The sequence below is a fragment of the Sminthopsis crassicaudata genome, chromosome 3, assembly GCF_048593235.1.
Source record: "Sminthopsis crassicaudata isolate SCR6 chromosome 3, ASM4859323v1, whole genome shotgun sequence".
Lineage (NCBI taxonomy): Eukaryota > Metazoa > Chordata > Mammalia > Dasyuromorphia > Dasyuridae > Sminthopsis > Sminthopsis crassicaudata.
Genome location: NC_133619.1, coordinates 575841253 through 575863184, shown reverse-complemented (window position 1 = coordinate 575863184; position 21932 = coordinate 575841253). Strand labels below are relative to the sequence as shown.

Genomic DNA, 21932 nt, shown 5'->3' with positions numbered 1-21932 from the left:
GGGAAAGATGGTATGGGGTTTAAAAGAATTCTAAGTCAAGGTACCTAATCAAAGATATAGATGTATCAAAATATAAAATATATGTAGAAAATGACAAAAACATAAAATAGAAGAGATAATACATTTATATTGTAACTGTGTCATATAAGGCACCATGTTTTTATCATGTATTAAATATGAAGATTGTCTAGTTTGTATCTTTTCTAAATCATTGTACCTAGAACTGAGCACAATACTCCAAATGACATCTGACAAGGTGGGATTATCACTTCTTTATTTGTGGAAGCTACATCCCTCCTAATATAACCCATGATTACATTAGCTATTTTGACTGTCATATCATACTGCTGACTCATAATGAGCTTACAGTAGAGTACAAACATAGATCTTTTTTTTTTCAGAACAACTGCTAAATCCCCATGTTTCCCCATATTACATATGTGAAGTTGATTTTTTTGTACACAAATATAGCACTTTACACATATCTCTCCTGAATTTCATCTTATTCGATTCATCCCAATGTTCTATCCTAAAAAGATCTCTTTGGATCTTGACTCTTCATCTCCTGTGATAAAGAACTCAATTAAGGTCCAATCAATTAAGAACAATTAATTAAGATACAAGCCAATTCCTTCAGTTTCCATGGTATTCATATATAGTCTTTTTCCAGCATTAGAAGTATGGTCTAAGAAAATGAGTTCATGATTTTTGTTGAATGAATTAATAAATCTGAAAAAGTAGCTTGGAACTGAATCTGAAAAAGTGGCATGGAGGATTTTTAGATTAAATTGGGTCTACAATTTTTTTTTGTTTTATCAGAAAAGGATAAATTCAAAATGGTGCTGTAAGAATATTATTCTAGCAATAGTGTATAATATAGAATGAAAAGAGGATGGAACCCAAAAATATCAGTCAAATGCTCATTACATTATTCTGGGTATGAACCATGTACCTTCACTACAGTAATAGGAATGGAAAGATATATCAAAAAGTAAGATTTGACCCCCTGACTGGGGAATATTAAATGAGCTATAAGGAAGAATCCATATAACATAACCTTATCAAGATAAAATAACATCAATTATTATATAATATAATAATAATCAATATGACCTTTTTTAATAAAAGGCAATATGTAGTTTATTTTGGAGCCAAGGAGACCAAGGTTCAAACAGCACCTCTGACAACTACTAGCTGTGTGACCCTGGAAAAATCACTTAACTACTCATTGTTATAGGGAAAACAAAGTCCTTATGACTCATTGATGGATGAAGTTCCATTACTTAGGAATTCTGTGTAATGAATGAAAACACAGGTCTAGTCTCTATCCATTTTGATTGATTCTAAAATTTGAAGACTGAATAAGTGGGAAACATTAATACTATCAAGAAAAATAGGAAAGTGAAGAAAATAAACTTATATATAGAAGATGAGTTTGATATCTTGAACAACCAGATGCTAGTGTAGCATTCTTATTCAAGATGTTCATTGAAAGTCTGGCAGTGTAGGACTAGGGCAAAGGAAAAAAGACAGATCTAGGGTCCTCTACTATAGAAATCTTTATTTAAGAAATCTGTACATCTAAGAAAGCATCAAGGGAACTTTGGAGGTAGATAAGGTCACTTTGAAAAGAACAATTTCAGGTAATTATATATAATTGTCACAATAACATTATTTCTGCTTTCCATAGGCTTGCAACCCCAAATATTCTGATTATGAGAAGACAGGCTCCATATGTGCAAGTGAGAGTATCAATGATACTTTGACTAGATACCGATGGCTTGTTAGTGCACCCACAGGCCCTGATGGTGTGACGAGCCCCATGAAAGAAGTGGATTTTGACACCTTTTTTACCTCCTCTAAGATGATCACTTTGGACTCCATTTACTTTCAAGCTGGTTCCAGAGTACAGTGTGCAGCTAGAGCTGTGAACACCGATGGAAATGAAGGACTGGAACTAATGAGCCCAATCGTCACTGTGAACAGAGAAGAAGGTAATTTATGTCTTTATTCATTTAAAGTCAAAATTATAGTCAAATGTATGTAACGTCTACATTCAGAACAGTATTAGAAAGTTATCTTTCTCTCAAGCAAGTCAGCATCACTCTATAAGCATTCTATTCTTTTTTGTAACAAGAAACAAACTTTTTGCCTGTTCTGAAGATTATGATCTTGCAAGTACATTTAAAAATGGTTTAACTTACATAAATTCAGTTCATTTGTACACTTTTAGGAACACATATGTAACATAAACTGAAATATACTGAAGTTATATATTCAGTATCTGTTATTTAATAAAAATGTATTTTAGGTCAAATATAACTCTTTCTTAAAAAAAAATGCAACATGCTATAGTTTATTTTGGAATCAAGAAGACTTAGGCTCAAACACCACTTCTGATAATTGTTAGCCCTATGACCCTAGAGAAAAATCACTTAATCACAAATTGTTATATGGAACACTAAAACTATAAGTTATGAGTCATTGGAGTTCCCTTACTTAGGAATTACCTATAAAAATGAAATCAACAAGTCTAGTCTCTATCCCTTTTGATTAATCTATACTTTTTAGTGTTTTTGAGATCGAGCAATTGCTTAGGCAAGAATACTAAACATTGCTATTACACAAAGTGATCTATGAAGGATATAGACTTTCTAGTTACTTCTCTCATTTGCACTGTAATATCGGTCTGTCCGTTTATTCTTTTTTATTCTGAATAAAAATAGAAAGAAATTTAATGTTACCTTTTCATAATGCAAGAGTTTGATACTTTCTGTAGAAATGAAATCATATTATATAAATCTGTGTTGAAAAAAATATAGAAGCAGCTAGATATTACAATAAATAAAATGTTAGACTTAAAGTCTAGAAGAACTGAATTCAAATCCTTGCTAAGAGAGTTAGCTGTAAGACTTTGGGCAAGTCACATAAACTCTTCCAGTCTCAGTTTTCTCCTCTTTAAAATGGGAATAATAATATCTCCCTCACAAAATTTGTGTAAGTATCAAATGAAATATATATAAAGTTATTTCCAAACCTTAATATACTAAATAATGCTAGTGTACTATTATTTTAAGATTTTTTTATATTTTATAAGATTTTTTTATATGTCAGAATTACTGGTGCATTGGTTTGTTTTATGCCCTGAGTCACTTTTACTTTTTTAAAATATTATTCAGTGTGAAAGGGAAAAAATTCTATATCTTTGGTATCTATTTACTAAGGATAGCTATAATTAGTTAGAAAGAACATACAATGAGTTTAATTTGTGAACCAAAAAGTATATGTTTATTTAGGATCCCTTCATATTTACACATACAACAAAGTGCTTATAAAGATAAATATGCTAATTCAGCTAAATCAACTGTGATTTTTCCTATTTATTTCATTTATTTGTGTATATGGCCTTCCTAGTATAATGTCATAAATCTAAAGTTGAAAAGAATTTTAGAACACATAAAGTCAAACTCCCTTAACTTACATATAAGGAATCTGAGGCAGAAAGAAATTTAGTGACTTCTTCTGTTATAATACTAATCAGAATCTGAGACAGAATTCAAATTCAACTTGAATCAGATACTGTTATCAGTTCTCTACCTACTAATCATCCACTTTCTGTTGCCATTAAGAAGGTTTCATGATCATAGACATATATTAAATTAACTCAAATGTCTAAAGGCAACACCCCCAAAAAATTCCACTAACAAACAAAAAAAAAAAAAAAAACACCTTCTTGTGCCTTTAGTAGAGCATATAAGGTAGGTAGGATTGCCTCAGAACCATTTATTGTATTGTTTCATTTCCTAATGATATGCCTTGTAATGATATAACCTGCTATTATGTGTGGTTTTTTAAAATTGGTATTAAGAGAAATTATCTTTTTTTAAAATATATTTGAGCTCCATAGTAAGCTATTCTTCCTCTTAACTGCACATACAAAAACATTTTTTATACTTTTCACAAAGGTCTTTGTCAGCCTCGGGTGCCAGGTGTGGTGGGTGCAGAACCATTCTCAGCCAAATTGCGTTATACAGGCTCTGAAGATTCAGACTACACAAATCTCATCAAGCTTACTGTTACAATGCCCCACATTGATGGTAGGTAAACGAAATTTGGTCAAATCATGAAAATGTTTTGGTAATTAGTATTTTTTGCTTATTATCCTAAATAACCCTACACATAATTTATAAGCTTACATCTTTGAAGGCCTGTAGCTAGCATGCCCTAAGACTGTTATTCTGCCTTTTTTTTCTACAACAGTATTTTTTTTCTGTGTCTTTGAAATTCATTTCTTCCTTCTGTCTTTGAAATTTAATAAACTGGTTATTTAAATGTTAAATGAAGCCACAGACAGCTACTTGAATTCCTCACTTTTGAGAAATAGGTATATATATATATATATATATATATATATATATATATATATATATATATATATATATATATAATTGCTTCTAAACTGCTTAGTAACTTTGCTAAAGATTAAGCATTCAGAAAGCACAGTAGTTGATGTAGATATTAGAGCATTTCCTTTAAACATATGATGGGTCTTTGTCTCTAAATATTTATAATAATTAGGATGCTTTCTGTTTTTTTTAGTTCAGTGATATTTTATTTTTCCAATTATATAAGATAGTTTTGAACATTCATTTTGTAAAATTTTGAATTATATTTTTTTCTCCATTATCTCCTTAAGACAGCAAGCAATCTGATATAGGTTATACTTGTATAATCATTTAAAACATTCCCATTAGTCATTTTGTGAAAGAAAAAACAGAACAATAAGTGAAAACCATGAGAAAGAAAAAGCAAACAAAATAAAAGTTAAAATAATATGGTTCAATGTACTTAGTTTCCACAGTTCTTTTTCTAGATGCAGATGGCATTTTCCATCCCAAGTCTATTAGAATTTTCTTGGATCACCACATTGCTGAGTCGACTAAGTCTATCATAATTGATTATTACATAATAATGCCATTAATATATATAATCTCCTAGTTCTGCTTACATCATTCAGCACCAGTTCACATAAGTCTTTTCAGGCTTTTCTGGCTCATTTTTTTAGAACAACAATATTCTGTTACATTAATATACCATAACTTATTCAGGCATTCCCCAATTGATTGGTATCCACTCATTTTCTAATTCCTTGTCAACACAAAAAGTTTTTATGAACATTTTTACAATGTGAATCTTTTCTCCTCTTTTATAAAGAAGCTTTTTATAGCAGTCTAAAATTATTTCATTAATTTTTCTAATTATCTTTAATTATTCTCTTATACTTATGAATTAGAATTTAATCTGTGACTGAGATTTGTTTGAAAATATAAATATATTACCCTAAGTACAGAAGGTACTCCAAAATCTTGAGTTCAATCAATCGATTTACCTACTGTTATAAAAATTCTTAATTAAAATTTAAAAAATTTAAAATTTAATTTCATGATACAGTGCAATGTCCCTAATTTATGTGTATATCAACATATATATATATATACATATGTATGTATATATATATATATATATATATATATATCATATGTAGAGAGAGAGACAGAAACAGATAAATAGAAAACAGAACAGAGAAAGACAAAGAGACACAGAGAAAGACAGATAGAAACAGAAAGACAGAGGGGGAGGGAGATGATGTAACCAAAAGGGTCAAGAATAATGAGGGTAAAATCTGCCTGATTCACTAAGAGTGAATACTGCTTGCCTCCTACCATAAGATTATGTAAAACTTCATGTAGGACAGGGGAAGGGAAGTCAGGATTTCAAGCCTGGAATTTATGGGCTCTAAATTTACCTCTTATTCTCAATCTTTGAATGATAATCTCTAAAGACTCTTCTATCTCAAAATCTCTAATGCTATATTCCTTAAAGTTCTATAAAATATAAATTATCACTGCAACCATTCCCAATAAGATCAGGAGTGAAACAAAGTTGCCCACTATCACTATTACTCTTCAGTATTGTATTAGAAATGCTAGCTTTGGCATTAAGAGTTGAGAAGGAGATTAAAGGGATTAGAGTAGGTAATGAGGAAACCAAACTATCACACTTTGCTGATAATATGATGGTATACTTAGAGAACCCTAGAGATTCTACAAGAAAGCTATTAGAAATAATCCACACCTTTAGCAAAGTTGCAGGATACAAAATAAACCCACACACCATCAGCATTCTTATAGATCACTAACAAAATCAAACAGAGTTACAAAGAGAAATTCCATTTAAAGTAATTACCAATAATATAAAATATTTGGGAATCTATCTGCCAAGGGAAAGTCAGGAATTATATGGCCAAAACTACAAAACACTTTTCATGCAAATAAAGTCAGATGTAACCAATTGGAAAAATATTAAGTGCTCTTGGATAATAAAGATGACAATACTACCTAAACTAATCCACCAAAGATCCAACCTTTTGGGATAAGAATTCACTGTTTGACAAAAACTGCTAGGAAAATTGAAAATTACTTTGGCAGAAACTAGGCATTGACCCACACTTAACACCATACACAAGATAAGGTCAAAATGGGTTCATGATGTAAGCATAAAGAATGAGATTATAAATAAATTAGAAGAATATAGGATAGTTTACCTATCTTTACCTTTCAGACCTGTGGAGGAGGAAGGAATTTGTGACCAAAGAAGAATTAGAGAGCATTATTGATCACAAAATAGAACATTTTGATTATATCAAATTGAAAAGCTTTTGTACAAAGAAAATTAATGCAGACAAGATTAGAAAGGAAACAATAAACTGGGAAAATATTTTCACAGCCAAAGTTTCTGATAAAGGCCTCATTTCCAAAATATATAGAGAATTGACTCTAATTTATTAGAAATCAAGCTACTCTCCAATTGATAAATGGAAAAAGAATATGAATAGACAATTTTCAGATGAAGAAATTGAAACTATTTCTAGCCATATGAAAAGATGCTCCAAGTAATTATTAAGCAGAGAAATGCAAATTAAGACAACTCTTGAGATACCACTACACACCTGTCAAATGGGATGACAGCAAAAGATGGGATGAATGCTCGAGGGATATGGGAAAACTGGGACACTGATACATTGTTGGTGGAATTGTGAATACATCCAGCCATTCTGAAGAGCTATTTCGAACTATGCTCAAAAAATTATCAACCTGTGCAAACCCTTTGATTTAGCAGTGTTACTACTGGGTTTATATCCTAAAGAGATCTTAAAGGGAAGGGACCCACATGTACAAAAATGTTTGTGGCAGGCCTTTTTTAGTAGCTAGAAACTGGAAATTGAATTGATGCCCATCAATTGGAGAATGGCTGAGTAAATTGTGGTATATGGATGTTATGGAATATTACTGTTCTGTAAGAAATGACCAGCAGGATGATTTCAGAAAGGCTTGGAGAGACTTACATGAACTGATGCTGAGTGAAATGAGCAGGACCAAGTAATCATTATATATTTCAACAACAATAGTATACGATAATCAATTCTGATGGATGTGACTCTCTTCAACAATGAGATAAACCAAATCAGTTCCATTTGTTCAATAATGAATAGAACCAACTACACTCAGGGAAAGAACTCTGGGAAATGAGTGTGAACCTCTATATAGCATTTCCAATCCCTCTGTTTTTGTCCATGTGCATTTTTTATTTCCTTCACAGGTTAATTGTACATTATTTCAAAGTCCAATTCTTCTTGTGCAGCAAAATAACTGTATGGATATGTATACATATATTGTATTTAACTTATACTTTAACATATTTAACATGTATTGGTCAACCTGCCTTCTGGGGGAGGAAGTGGGAGGAAGGAGGGGAAAAATTGGAACAAAAGATTTTGCAATTGTCAATGCTGAAAAATTACCCATGCATATATCTTGTAAATAAAAAGCTATAATAAAAAATTATCATTATGTAGTTTATACAACCCATTTCATAAGATTTCTACTCTACAAATTTTAAGGTGACCACTAGACATGAACAATAACAATTATCATAATAATTGTGTAGGCATGCTCCCCGTGATCTCCACTAGAGAGCTGTCCAACTTTGAGCTGACTCTTAGCCCTGACGGCACAAGAGTTGGGAACCACAAGTGCTCCAACCTCTTGGATTACACTGAAGTAAAGACTCATCATGGCTTTTTGACTGATGCTACCAGAAACTCAGAAGTGATTGGAGAAACATATCCTTACCAATACAGTGCATCCATCAGGGGTTCTGGAACCTTGAGATTCTACCGCAACCTTAATCTAGAAGCTTGCTTATGGGAATTTGTCAGCTACTATGATATGTCTGAACTCCTTACAGACTGTGGAGGCACCATTGGGACAGATGGGCAGGTAAGAGTTTATAACATATGTTATTTTGTTCCTAATGATCAAGTCATGGTTTTTTCTATATCTCTGTATAGAGGACTTATGCTTTGTGCCTTGGATACAGAATAAATCTAAACCAAATTAACCATCTTAGTATAGATATAGATTATAGATATGAATATAAAAACATTTATATGTATATGCATATATATATATATATATACACACACATATATCTACACCTGTATAGCTGTATATATATTTGTATGTGTGCTGTTGGAGAAATAAATTAATAAGTGTCAATGACTCAGTGAAATACTATCTCTAATACTGTGGGGAAAAAGACAAAATAATTTCCTCCTGATAGTGAATCAATAGCATCAGTTTTGTATATGAAGGATAGAGTATCATTATTATTAGGCTCCTTAGCTTATCCTAACATACTTTGTTTTCTTTATAAAAGTCCTTGGAAATTTTAGCCTTTCTGTCACATGCCTTTTTTATTTATAGGAATGTGCCCAGATATCTGGGATGATGTATCATAATCAAACAAAAATTAAATGAAAAACATTCTTTGGGGGCAGGTAGGTGGCGCAGTGGATAGAGCACCAGCCTTGAATTCAGGAGGACCCGAGTTCAAATTTGGTCTCATACACTTAACACTTCCTAGCTGTGTGACCCTGGGCAAGTCACTTAACCCCAGCCTCAAGAAAAAAAAAAAAAAAAAAAAAGAATGTTAAAAAAAAAGAAAAATGAAAAAAAAGAAAAACATTCTTTGATCTAAGAGTGAGGTTTTATCTCCTGTTAAACCATGAGAATATATTTTTCATAAGAAAATGAGTTTTTAAAATAATTCATAGGATTGAAGTCCTTAACCCCTATTTTTTGTCATTAGATCCTACCTTGGCAGCCTTGTGAAGCATGTGGAAACTTTCTCAGACTATTGTTTTGGGATCTATGAAATAAAATACCTAGAATTATAAAGGAAAACAATTTTATTGAAGTATAGTTATCCAAACTGTAATAAATTCATGAATGACAGATTAGAAACCTTTGTTATAGAGGTATTTAAATAAATCATATAATACAGGGTGTTAAAAATTTGGCTAGTGTTAGGAAATGACTTAGGTGTGCTATTTTCCTAGGGTGTTAAAATGTCGAAGAAGCAAACAAGAGATAGCTCACTCTCAGCCTCATTAAACTTCAGAGCTATGAAACTTAACTTTGTTCAGCCTGTGTTGATATGGGCACATAGCAGTGATTTCTCAGTGCTTTCCCAAACAGTAAGGAAGTATATAAAACATACCTGTCTAGTGCCAGAAGAAACTGGTAATTGTACCTACTAGCAAAACACAAACGAAAGACTTTTGTAATTCTTACTCGTCACTCAAACCATTTAAATCCATCTATAAAAATAAACTCTCAAGTTAGTAAGCCAGAACTTATGTGTAGTAATTAGGCGTTTTAGTTCCTTGGGTACAAACTGTCACCTTTTATGAAAGAACTTTTGAAACTTTTAATTCAGTAATGCTTAGTACAGGTTTTGCATTCTTTAGCTGAGAACATTGTGTTTCTTAAAGTTTCCTAAAATAAAGGTGTTTTTATTAATAAAGCAGAATCCCCCCCCAAAAAAATTCTTAAAGTGAGGACATTTTTCACATTGTATTTTTCCACTGTAGTAAAAATTAAGTACTAGTTTGCTTCCAACTCTCCCATGTGCTAACTTTATAATTATGATACATTTATTAAGTACTTACTGCGTGCTAGGAGCTATGCTAAACTCTGGAGATATTTAAAAAAAAAAGACAAGAAACTATTCTTGTTCTTTTTGTTGTTGTTGTTGTTCTCAAGGAGCTTATATACTAATGGGGTGACAATATGTGAATAATTAGGTGCATAGAAGATATAAGAAACTCCCAGAATTAAAAAAAAAAAAAAAAAAAAAAAAAAACTTCCTCTATCAGTGTAGGCTGGCACTTTATTTGCCTTGGTATAATTTTGTTTTTACAATGCTTGTAGTTAGTAAATTTCTCTCAGTTTCCCAGTATAGCTATGGTATTGTCCAGTAGTCAGTCAGTTAAACTGGGATTAATGGTTAGGATATAGTGAAATTGCAGTTAACTTCTATGCCAGGGTAGCTAGGTGGCAACATTGGATAGAATACTATGCCTGGAGATAGAAGGCCTGAGTTTAAATTTGACATCAAACACTCTCTAGCTGTAAGACCCTGAGCAAGTCACTTAACCCTATGGGCTTCAATTTTCCATTTATAAAATAAAATGGAGAGGGAAATGACAAACAATTCTAGGGTCTTTGTCAAGAAAATGTCAAATGGTTTCATGAGTCAAACCTGACTGGAAAAAACTGAACAATAAAAAATGTCTATTCCAAAGAATGAGAGAATCTACAAATTGGTATATATTCCAAGAAAGATTTATCCACTGGTTTTTTAAAGGAACATTATTTTATGGTGTAGTTTACCCAGTATCATATTAACTTGTTAAGTAATAGTATCCTGAATTTTTTCCACTTGTGATATTGTATGATAAGGAGTTGTATATTAATGCAGGGTCTTGATTTCTGCCTCTGATTCCTGTAAGCTATTTTATTTTGAACAAGCCACTTAATCTTCATTCAATCTCAGTTTCATCAATCATAAAATGAGATGATGTATTTCACATTATTGTTGTGAGGATCATATGAGGTAAGATATGTAAAATACTTTGTAAACTATAAGACACTATATAAATGATAGAATTGCATTATACTTACAGTGAAGTAAAAAGGATGCTGAATTTGGAGTAATGGATGTAGGCTTAGATCTCATCATTGACACTATGTAACCTTGAGCAAATAATGAACACGGGTCAATTGCTCTCTTATCCTATAATCAATCAAAATTTATAGAACCCCAGCCTTGGATCATTCCCATAATCTACTCTTCTGCTCCTGTTCACATGCCGCTGAACAGAGAGAGAGGTAAAAGTCATGAAATCATATTGACTGTGTTTGAGACAAATGTATGTTACATAATCTCAATTTGGCCCTCTTTTTATCAAGGCAATTCTTTTCCATCTCCATAATCTCATCACAGTAGTTTGAAATCTCTTCTCAAGTTTTCCATATCACTCCTTCATCTAATCTCACAGCTGAAGAAATTGTTTCATCCTTAAGAAATGCAGTGTATGGCTTTGGGCAAATCATTTAAATGTTACTGACCTTGGTTTCCTCATCTAAAAAAAAGAATGGGCAGGACTGGAGGACAACCAAGATCCCTTATAACTCCAAGTCGATGATCCTATAATGCTACTCTTCTACTGAATCATGTTGCATTTTTATTTCTTAAGTTTCATCTCATTTACAGCTATTTGTTTTTCTGTCTTGTCCAGGTCAGTTTGAATAATAATTCTACCCTCCAAGATAGTCATTTTCTAAGCCAGACCATTATAGAAAATTCAGAGCTAGCTTATTCCTGGTGAAGTATTATTCCTATTAAAAAAAAAAAAAAACTAACAATGATTCTTTGATTCTCTTTTTCTCTGTTTAATTCTGGTGTTTGTGTGCAGGAGCAAAGAATTAAACAGAGAAACTCAGTTCTTGCTCTCACTTTCGGGTTGTCAACATTGTTATTCCTCGCCAACAAGCCTACCCCATGGGGTAAAAGTTGGCAATTGTAAACTTTCCCTGAGTTCAGTACCCCTGGGAGATTTCTGGTACACAACACTATGAATGACAAATGAGGAAACCATGAAAAAATGTTTGAGAAATATACTGATAATAATAATATGCTTATAAACCACCAAAGTGGGGAATGAAATACTTCTCAAAAGATGATCTTTTTTATGCATACTGGGAAACAAATTTAATAATAAAATTGTAATCTCAGCTATCAGCACTGTGTATAGAGAGTAAAATTTTGTGTATCACATAGGAATTTCAATATCTTGCCAAAATTAATACTAAAATCTATCTTCACGAAACTCCTTTTTAAAAGTATACTTTTTACCCATGATACATTCTTAAATTGACTCTCAAAAGACAGCTACTTCCCTTCTCCCTTGTGCTTCTCTTATTTATATACTTTCTGCTCTACAGTGTTTTTTAAAAGTAGCCCAGACCTAAGCCCAAAAACTCAAAGATTCCTAAGTCCAAATCCTTTATTTTATAGGTGAAGAAATTAAAATGACTTGCCTAAGGTCACACAGGTAGTGAGAATCAAACATAAGAATATATCAACTTAGATACGCTGGTCTCACAGTTAGTACTGCTTCTTCTGTAACACTCTGCCTCTGAGAAATACAAATAGCATTAATCCAGCCCTTGCATAAATTCTTCCTTTTTTTCTGAATTAAATTCAGGCCTCAGCAAAAAAGAAAGAGAAAGGGAGAGGGAAAGGGCGAAAAACAGGAAAGAAAAAGAAAAAGAGAAAGAGAGAAAGGGAAAGGGAAAGGGAGAGAGGGAGAGAGGAAAGAAGGGAAGGAAGGAAGGAGGAAGAGAAGGAGGGAGGGAGGTAGAGAGAGAGAGAAAGAAAGAAAGAGGGAGAAGAAGAAGGAGAAATAGAAGGAAATGGCGAGGGAGGGAAAAGGAAAAGGAGAAGGAGAGAGAATATTTATGTATCATTTTTAGCTATGCCTTTTACAAGAAAGATACAAGAAGCAAAAATCACCATAGCAAAATGCATTGATGTTATGCAGGAATAAGGAAATAAATAAATAAATAAATATCTTCCCTCAAGGATTTTACATTCTGTCAGGGCAGACAACATATAAGTATCCACAAAATAAATATCCAGAAGGTAATTTGGCTGGGGGAGGGAGCAGCAATAATAGCTAAGTAGACTAAGGCAGGCCTAATGGAGTAGATGGTATTTGAGCTGAGTTTTGAAAAAAAAAAACTAATGATGGAAATTAAGGTCCAAAGACATAAAGGAATTCATTGTTATTCAATCATTTACAACCATGTCCAACTCTTTATTAACTCTATTTGGGGTTATCTTGGCAAAGATACTGGAGTCGTTTTCCATTTTCTTCTCCAGCTCACTTTACAGATGAGAAAATGAAGGCAAACTTCATTTCAGTGACTTGTTGAGAGTCACAATGTTAGTGTCTGAGGCTAAATTTGGACTCATGAATCTGAGTCTTTCTGACTTCAGCCCTACCACCCCCACTACCACTTTGCTGCCCATGAAGGAATTCAAGGTCACATGAAAATTAAGGAGAACTTTCAGATCCTCTGACTCCAAATCCAGTACTCTCTCCACTAGACTATTTTACTAAAAATATGTCCAACTTTGAAATTTTTTATGTAATTTAGATTACTCGTCAACAAATAAATGTAAATCTATCTACTTTTCTTTATATCTTTAAAAGGAGCACTGGAGCTTATTTTTCTACTCTTACAAGTAATAAAACCTGCATCTCCACTTTGCATTTGCATACTAGGCATATTTGGCATCTGCAACTTCCATTTGGTTCCTGCCAAGCACTTAGCAGAAGTTACCTTCATATACTTCTTTACTAGAGCTGGCCTCACAGCCCAAGGAAATTATTTAAACCAATTTTATTCACTACATCAAGTTAAGAGGGAGAGCTTATTGAGTATTTCTTTTTTTTTTGGGGGGGGGGGGCAAAATACAATAAATAGCTTGAAGCTATTCTGACCAAATGAAGTATCTTAGCTTCTCTTCACCATTCAGGAAAGAGATCACATTTAGCTCTGTCGGAAAATGATGTTTCAACTGATTTGAATTCAGTGACTATGTTGAATTAAAACTCCATTAAGTAAGCAATATGGCTTTTAAAAATTTACTTGAAACTATTACCATTCTGTTAACAAGTACATAATGATTATTTTTCATAAGATAATGATATTCTGGAAAGTTTTTAAATGCTTTTTTCCCAAAATAATAAATGAAATCATTTTAGAGAAAGTTCTATAAATGTCTTATTACCAGTTAACATTATAAAAATAAGTACAAAAAGACAAAAGTTAAACACTTGTTTCAAAGCTGATATATGCTAATTTTCATTTTTATAAAGAAAAATAAGTTTACTATTTTTCATTTTGTTTTCAAGTGACTTGGTTACTTCACTAGGATAGAATCTTAACTTTAATACATTGTTAGGTAAATAGACATCTGATGACATTGATCAGTAGGCATGAATAGGCCACAGGGACACAACTCCTTATATAGATACAATTTTAACTAAACTTGGTATTTAAGTTCTGAAGAGTATCCAAATCCCTATGACTCAGTGCAAAGATTTCAAAAGTAAATGAATGATTTAACTTAGCTGTTTGATCTTACTAATTCCCCAGCTATAAATTATGTGAAATGTTTTGTTAATGTCTCTAAACTGTTCCATATTACAATATTTTAAACTATTTTTAAACCATTTTTAGAAACAAAGTTTATGCTTAAAGTAAAATGAAACTAGATTAAATGAAATACAGCAAAACAAAATAACTTCAAGGTTAAGTAAATTAAGGCCATATATGGCCAAATTTACAACTTAGATAAACTTGTAGATGACAAATACTCTGAAGGGGTGGAGGGTCTACTGGAGAAGGAAATGGCAAGCCATTTGGCAGTATCTTTGCCAAGAAGATTCCATGGAAAAAATAATCCATAGGGTCATAAGAGTTGGACATTTACTGAACAACAACAGTCCCCCTCCCCAGTTATAGGATTTCTCCCTTCTTTTCCAGTGTCAGCTAATCTTTAGTTCTGGTCACCATGTTACAGATAATTTCTCCCATCAGAAACTCTGTACAAGATGACTAAGATCCTTTAACAATAATATACAAGAAAGAGTATTGGGTTAGGAGACAGAGTAACTGTGTTCAAGTTATAACAGTGCTAATTACTATCTATATAACATTGAACAGTTTGAGATCCCTTTCATCTTTTGTAATCTGGCACAATGCTTGTTTATGTCTTTTGGTAAATACCTTGTAGAGGATCTACCCAATGCAGTATTGACCTTCCCCTCATTCTTTCAAAAATTTTCAAAAATTTTGCAGAATTCGGGTTGTCAATCTGTTGTCCCTAAACTACATGGCTGGCTAAACTTCTTCTGATCATCTATGTTATAGAACGTTTTTTATATCACTCTTTAATATTTCATCAATCATTATCATCAGTAATAGGTGACAGTATTGTCCTTTGAGATATCTATAATTGTGATTCTTCTGAAATCATGATAGCTCATGATTTGCAATGGCATCATCACCACTGATAGTCAACAGAGTACAATTTTAGCTCATTTAAAGCATTATACAATCATATGAATATGATTCAGTCCCATCTCCTCCTATTTGATTTTGGTCCAGTTCACTAGGCATCTATATTTACTATGCATCAGGCATGATGGTAAGCATTGTTGATCCAAGATATATGTACCCATATATGTCCTTCCAATTGTAGGTGATAGTATGGATAGTAGGCATTCTTTATTCACTTTGTTTTTCTTTGGGAAATCTCCAGTGATATATTTGAAGTCCAGGCACTAGATGATAAGATTGAGGGGAGCAATTGATACCAAATGTTGGGATTTGGTCATTTGAAGAATTCACAATGGCCACTCTCTTGACAAAAGTTACATTTATTTAAGAAAAGAGAATACATACAAAATTAAGAGATATAATAGATACCAGGATTGGTAAATATGAAATGCATTTTCTAGAGCAGTAGAGTTATTAAGGAAAGGAGTTTGGAAGAATCCATTAAAGAAATATGCTGTGAGGTGGAAGTACTCCATTGACCATTAGCACCCTAAAAGAGTTAAGTTATTTATAAGAAGGAGATAGACACCATGAGGCATGGGGGAGGGATAAGGAGAAAGACATCAGAAGGCAGAACACCACCATGGCAGGCTCAACCCAAAAGGGATTCAGCAAAGATGGCATGAGTCATGGACAGATTAATGGAGGAAAACTAACCTTGGATTAACATAACTTGGATTTCTGACTGGACATAGCAAGGTGAGACTATTCATGACCTCCACAGAAAAATAGGAGTATAATATTGAACTGATCCCCAGCAGTGTCCTTCCCTGCTTGCCTCTGGGAGTAATCTTATCAGTTCTTCAGTCTTTCTTGGTCAACCCTATCTCATTACTCAAGACCTCATCACTAAGATGCTTGTTTTGAGTGAACATGATTTAGTCAATTTGGTCTAGTCATTTTTTTCTTTTGTGATTGTTCAGGGCCCACTCCTGGGGGAAAACGTATTCTTGTTAGTGCCAACTTCTGTACTTTTTCCTTTCTTGACCTCAGACCACATTTTCTAGAATAGTTTTCATTATCTTTCCTTTTGATAGAGTCAGATTGACGCAGAAGAAAGAGAACTAGATAGAATCAGAAGATATCTGGGTTCAAATTCTGCCATAGATACTACTATGTTCTATAATACACTGGTATACTCTATGATAGAATGTAAACTCCTTGAGAGTAGGGATTGTCCCATATTTTTTCCTTTTAGTAACCATAACATAGTAACTATTTAATAAATGTTTTTGCTTGATTTATTGCTTACTTATGAGCATGAGCAAATTTAGTATAATGACCATCATGTGTATAATCTTAAAGCCTCAGTTTCCTAATATGCAAAATGGGGAAGATACAATTTAATTTAAAGGAATATTTTGACCAAAACGTCCTACAAATATTCAAATACTATATGTGTGAATTATCATTACCCACTTTTATTTTGAAAGGAAGTCAACAACTAATTTATTAAGCATTTATTGTGCCAAGCCTTGTATTAAGTACTGGGGATATGAATACAAACAAAAAAGAAACACTGTCATTGCTCTTAATGAATTTACATCTTAATTGGGGGAGACAACACATTAAAGGAAGATGAAAAGAAGGAGAACAGGGCAAAGTTAGTGATTGTGAATCATGTGTCAAAGTCCCCAAGATGAATGGTCTGGAACAAACTCACCAATGGGAAGGTGAACCAGCATGGCACAAGGATGTTCCAGGATGAGATGGTAATTTATGCTTAGAGGCAAAGTCCAGAGAGTCAGAAGCAGAATCAAGAGGGGAAAGTTCTGAATATCAAATTATGTAATGATTTAATTTAGAAGATAACATTATCTCCATATGATTTCTTCTACTTCAGTCAATGCAATAGATATTGAAGTATAAACTTCAATTATCTTCATTGTGATCTGTTTATTTCTACTTATTTTCAGCACCAGGAAGCAACTTGATCCCTTGCCCAGAAAATAATGCTTCTTGTTGACTTTGGGCAAATGATGAAACCAACCTGTTATTTCTTTTATTCACCTTTGTGTGGAGAATGTATGATCAAGGCTTCCATTTAGCTGCAACATCTTTATGGGGTTTTTTGGCTTTATTTATAGTGATAATATCAATGTGGATGTGGTTCAGATCTTCTAAAGGCCAACCAAGAATGAAATAATGTATGTTGAAAAGCCTAATAATTATGTGGTTATTGGCACTGTCTGCTTTCCCTTCCACCAGGGATTCATTGTTTTCCTCTAAACACACATAGTGAAATAAGTACTAAATTAGCTATGTTGTTTAATTCATTTGACATATTATGTGGGTATTGAAAAATGAAAAATAATTTATTAGGTAAATTTAATTTTTAAAAAAGATAGGAAAAGGCAATGAATGACAACATCTATAAACTTTTGTCCTTATAGTAAGACAGAATTGTCCCCAAATTGGAAACAGATATCATAGACTTTTCTTTTGCCTTTTCAAATATAAAGATGATGAGCTACAGAATTTTTTTACACTTAGGAATTCTTTGATAACCCCTACTAGAATCATTTAATTAGGAAGCATTTTTATTATTTCATTGTAGTACCTTCTGTGTTGTTCATCCTCAGTATTGAATAACCTCAATGTGTCAGTTCTATAAAGCAGTAAGACTCTTCTCCTAAATGTCTTTCGTTTATAATAGAATAAATGTAAGAGGAAAGTTAGGGTCATTCCAACACATTATTCTGAATTATTCACTATGTCCAAGAGAATGAATGAGTGCATCTGAAAATATGTGTCTTAGTGTGCTTGAGAATTTAAAGCACAACTAGGAAATAGCTTGTTGACTCTCTACCTTTTGGCAAAGTTGCTATTTCATAGTCCTTGTTCAATTTGTCTACTATCTCCACAAGTCACTAGATGAAGTAAAATATGAACAACTGGGAACTTTTCTTAGTAAGGGTCTTAGCATAGACAACAGGAGGAACAAAAGGATTCATTCTCCTGTCCATTTAAAGAAGTCCATTGATAATTCAAACAATCAATAAACATGTATCAAGTCCCTGCTATGTATCAGGTACTATGCTAAATGCTGGGAATATGGACACAAGCAAAATACAATCCATGCCCTCAAGAAACTTTCAATCTAATAAAGGAGACAATATGAATACAAATAAAAACAAAACAAGCTTTTATAGAGAGTAATTAGAGGACAGAACAATGGTACTAAAGATTAAATTTAGGGAAATTTGTCTCGATTAGAGCTACATTGACATTGTTTCTTTTTTGAACTGATTTTTTCTGTTTCATGACTAAGTCATAAAGGTTTAATTTTAATGACATCCCTGGCAACAAATGTTACAAAATTTAATTAATACTTAGTAAGCATTTTATATACATTATTTTCTAGTTATTTTTTCATGTAGTCTGGAAAAGTTGATAGATTGAAGCAATAACCTTTTTAATTTGTAGAACAATTTCACTTTTTCTTGTTTAATTTTATCCACTCAACATATGTGGGAAGGAGGATAGGAATTATACTCGTTTGTTTGGACTAGAAAAAAAGATATACTGATATTTTCTGTTTCCCAGACCAAGCATTCCTTTTCTGATACTACTAATTATCAGTTTTCTCTGCCTCCTAGATTTATTTTCTGCTTCCTTATCTTTTTAACTGTTGCATCCCTCAATAAAATGTAAGTTCCTTAAGGGCAGAAGCAGGTTTTTATTTTTGTCCTTGCATTTCTTTTGTGTATCACAATACTTTGTCTATAAGAAGAGCTTTAGAAATACTGAATAAATGTTAAATAGCTTTCTCAAAGTCTAGAGAGGAAGGTAAAGCTAAAATTCCATTTTCTTGATCCCAAACTAAGTATTTATAATAAACCATATTGCCTTTTCCCTCAATTTGCTCCACTTTTCATGTGAGGTTAATGAACTATATATAGGGCAAGCTCTGAATTTTTTTAAAGTAAAACTTGTGATATATTTAATTTGCATAGAAAAATATCAATCTGAATTGACCATGACATATGAATTAATCACTTTTCCTGTAGTAACAAGGGATTATTTAAAGAATTATTACTAAATTGCTGTAATGATTTATGCCTACTAATATATTTTCTCAGATTACTTTTATGGATTTCAGCAAGTGGTTGAAAATACTAATTGATTAGTAATCAAATAGCTTAATAAATGATCTTTTTCTTTAATATGGATTTATTTATTTGGTGATTCTATAACTTATATCTCATGAAAAATAGGCAAATTATTATAGAGGTGGCAATTAAAGCTACCCAACAATCCATTGGTTTCCAGCTCAGTAACTGATGTATTTATTCTTGTTTAACTTCATCTCATTTGGGGCCAACAATTTCTTAAAAGCTTTAAGCTTTCCTTTAATATTATTCTGATTGTACTAGTTATTGATAATGTCACTCAGCCTAGTGTCATAAACAAACAATTAATATTTAGTTTTCTGAGCTGTCATTTTCCTCCATGTGCTTGATCAACTTCCATGGCCAAATTTATTTTAATCATGAAGGGTTATAAGAATTTGATTTTGAAGCATTGTTTCATTAAAGTGTGTCAGCTAGAACAGTGATGTGAACTCAGTGGTTTTAGGTTATTACTTCCTCACGTAAACTATTTAATTTCTTCTTTAGCAGCCTTGCAAACAAACCAAAGAAATGAAAGTCATTCTGAGTGATGGAAATACATCAGGGTATATATTGAAGAATAGCCACTTCTGAAAATAAAACTTTCTTAAATCATATACTCTCATTTTCCCCACTCCTTCAACAAAATATTTCAGAAAAAATTTGCATTTCAGCAGGTAAAAGAGTGGTCTGGGAATTAGAAGATCTGAGTATTCATCCTGAATTAGCCTTTTGCTTTCTATGTAGCCTGGGGCAAACTACTTGAATTTTTGGTTTTCTCAAAAAATGAAGATAATTACTAGCCTATCTTACCTCATAGGATAGCTGTGAAGCCTAAATGAGACCACATAGAAGGAAAATTTTTGAAACTAAAAAGATTCATAAATATAATTAATAGGTTTGTTCTACAATAATTTCTAAGTAAGGTATTTTTTTTGCTGCCATGTAGATTGTCAAAATGGCCTGCCTGTTTAAACTCAGTATTAATTAACTCATACTTAGATACACAATTGTTAACTCCCCCAAGTTGATTCTTCTTTACCCCAAATTCCATCCTGTTTAATACCCCCTTTCTATAAAGCAGAGTTTCTTGGCAGTCTAGAGAAGTTTATGGATATTTTCTCAGAAGAATGTTTTTTAGATAATAAAATGAAACAAATAATATAATGTAAGAAATCAATTATATTGAAAAAAGATGTATTTTATCCTATCCGATTTTCCTCTAAAATCTAGAGGTTAATGTATCCCACATCAAGAATCCCTAAGCAGCTAACTTACAAGTGCTTTATAGAAATCCCCCATTCCCACAGGAATGCCTACATTATAGGTTGTAGAATTTAAAGAATTAGTCAGACAACAAGCATTTAATAAATATTTACAATCTGCCAGGCAGTACTTTAATTGCTAAGAATACAAATATAAGCAGAAAGAAAAAAGTCTCACAGAGAGCTTACATTCTAATATGGAAAGATAATACATTAAAAAAAAAAAAAAAAAAACTAAAAAGAGTGGGGGTAGGGAAGAAGGTATCTGACTGGCCATGATAGAAAAGTCTAGCCTGGATACTATCTTTAAATGAAAGTTTATATAAATGACTGGAATAATTCTAACAGTACACCTTACTATACTGACTTGACTGCTGCCCAATTCAAAGCAACTGCCATGTGCTTAATAGGGAAAAGCATTGTAGTAGGTATTGAGCTGGCAAAAAAATAAATAAATAACTTATCATCTCTATGCCTATGATCATTCAACTTGTATTTCTTTATTGCCTATTATGTACCCGGCACTGTGTTAACATCTGTAAAAAAAAAAAAAAAAGTCAAAAATATGGTCTTATAATAACTCACATTCTAGCTGGGAGAGATAATTTGCAAATAATAATATGCAGACAAGATATAGACACCATAAAGTAGAGCTAATTTCAGATAGAAGGCATTAAAATTGAAGAGAAATGTAAAAAAGATTTTTTCCAGAAAGTATACCTTTAGCTAAAATTTGAAGGAAGCCAGAGAATCTAGAAAGTGAAGATAAGGAGTGAAAGATTTTTTAAACATAGGAGACAGCCAGTAAAAATGCTTGGGTTAGGAGATCATTAAGATCCTGGACTTGGAAAGGATTACTTTTGTTTGGGGAGTGAAGAGAGGTGAGAGTTTATACTCTAAATTGGACAGTTCCTCCTGGGTAGCTATTGACCATTGAAAGCAGGATTTCTGTATAT

At 32.4% G+C, this 21932-nt stretch overlaps 1 protein-coding gene across 1 annotated transcript in view; it reads left to right on the top strand.

The window, feature by feature from the left end:
- The window catches only part of FREM2 (FRAS1 related extracellular matrix 2), a 208208-nt gene that overhangs the window by 172357 nt on the left and 13919 nt on the right, over window positions 1-21932 (top strand). The window contains 3 exon segments of the mRNA XM_074304856.1: window positions 1691-1994; window positions 3966-4097; window positions 8008-8339. Coding sequence (XP_074160957.1) covers window positions 1691-1994; window positions 3966-4097; window positions 8008-8339 — 768 coding nt within the window.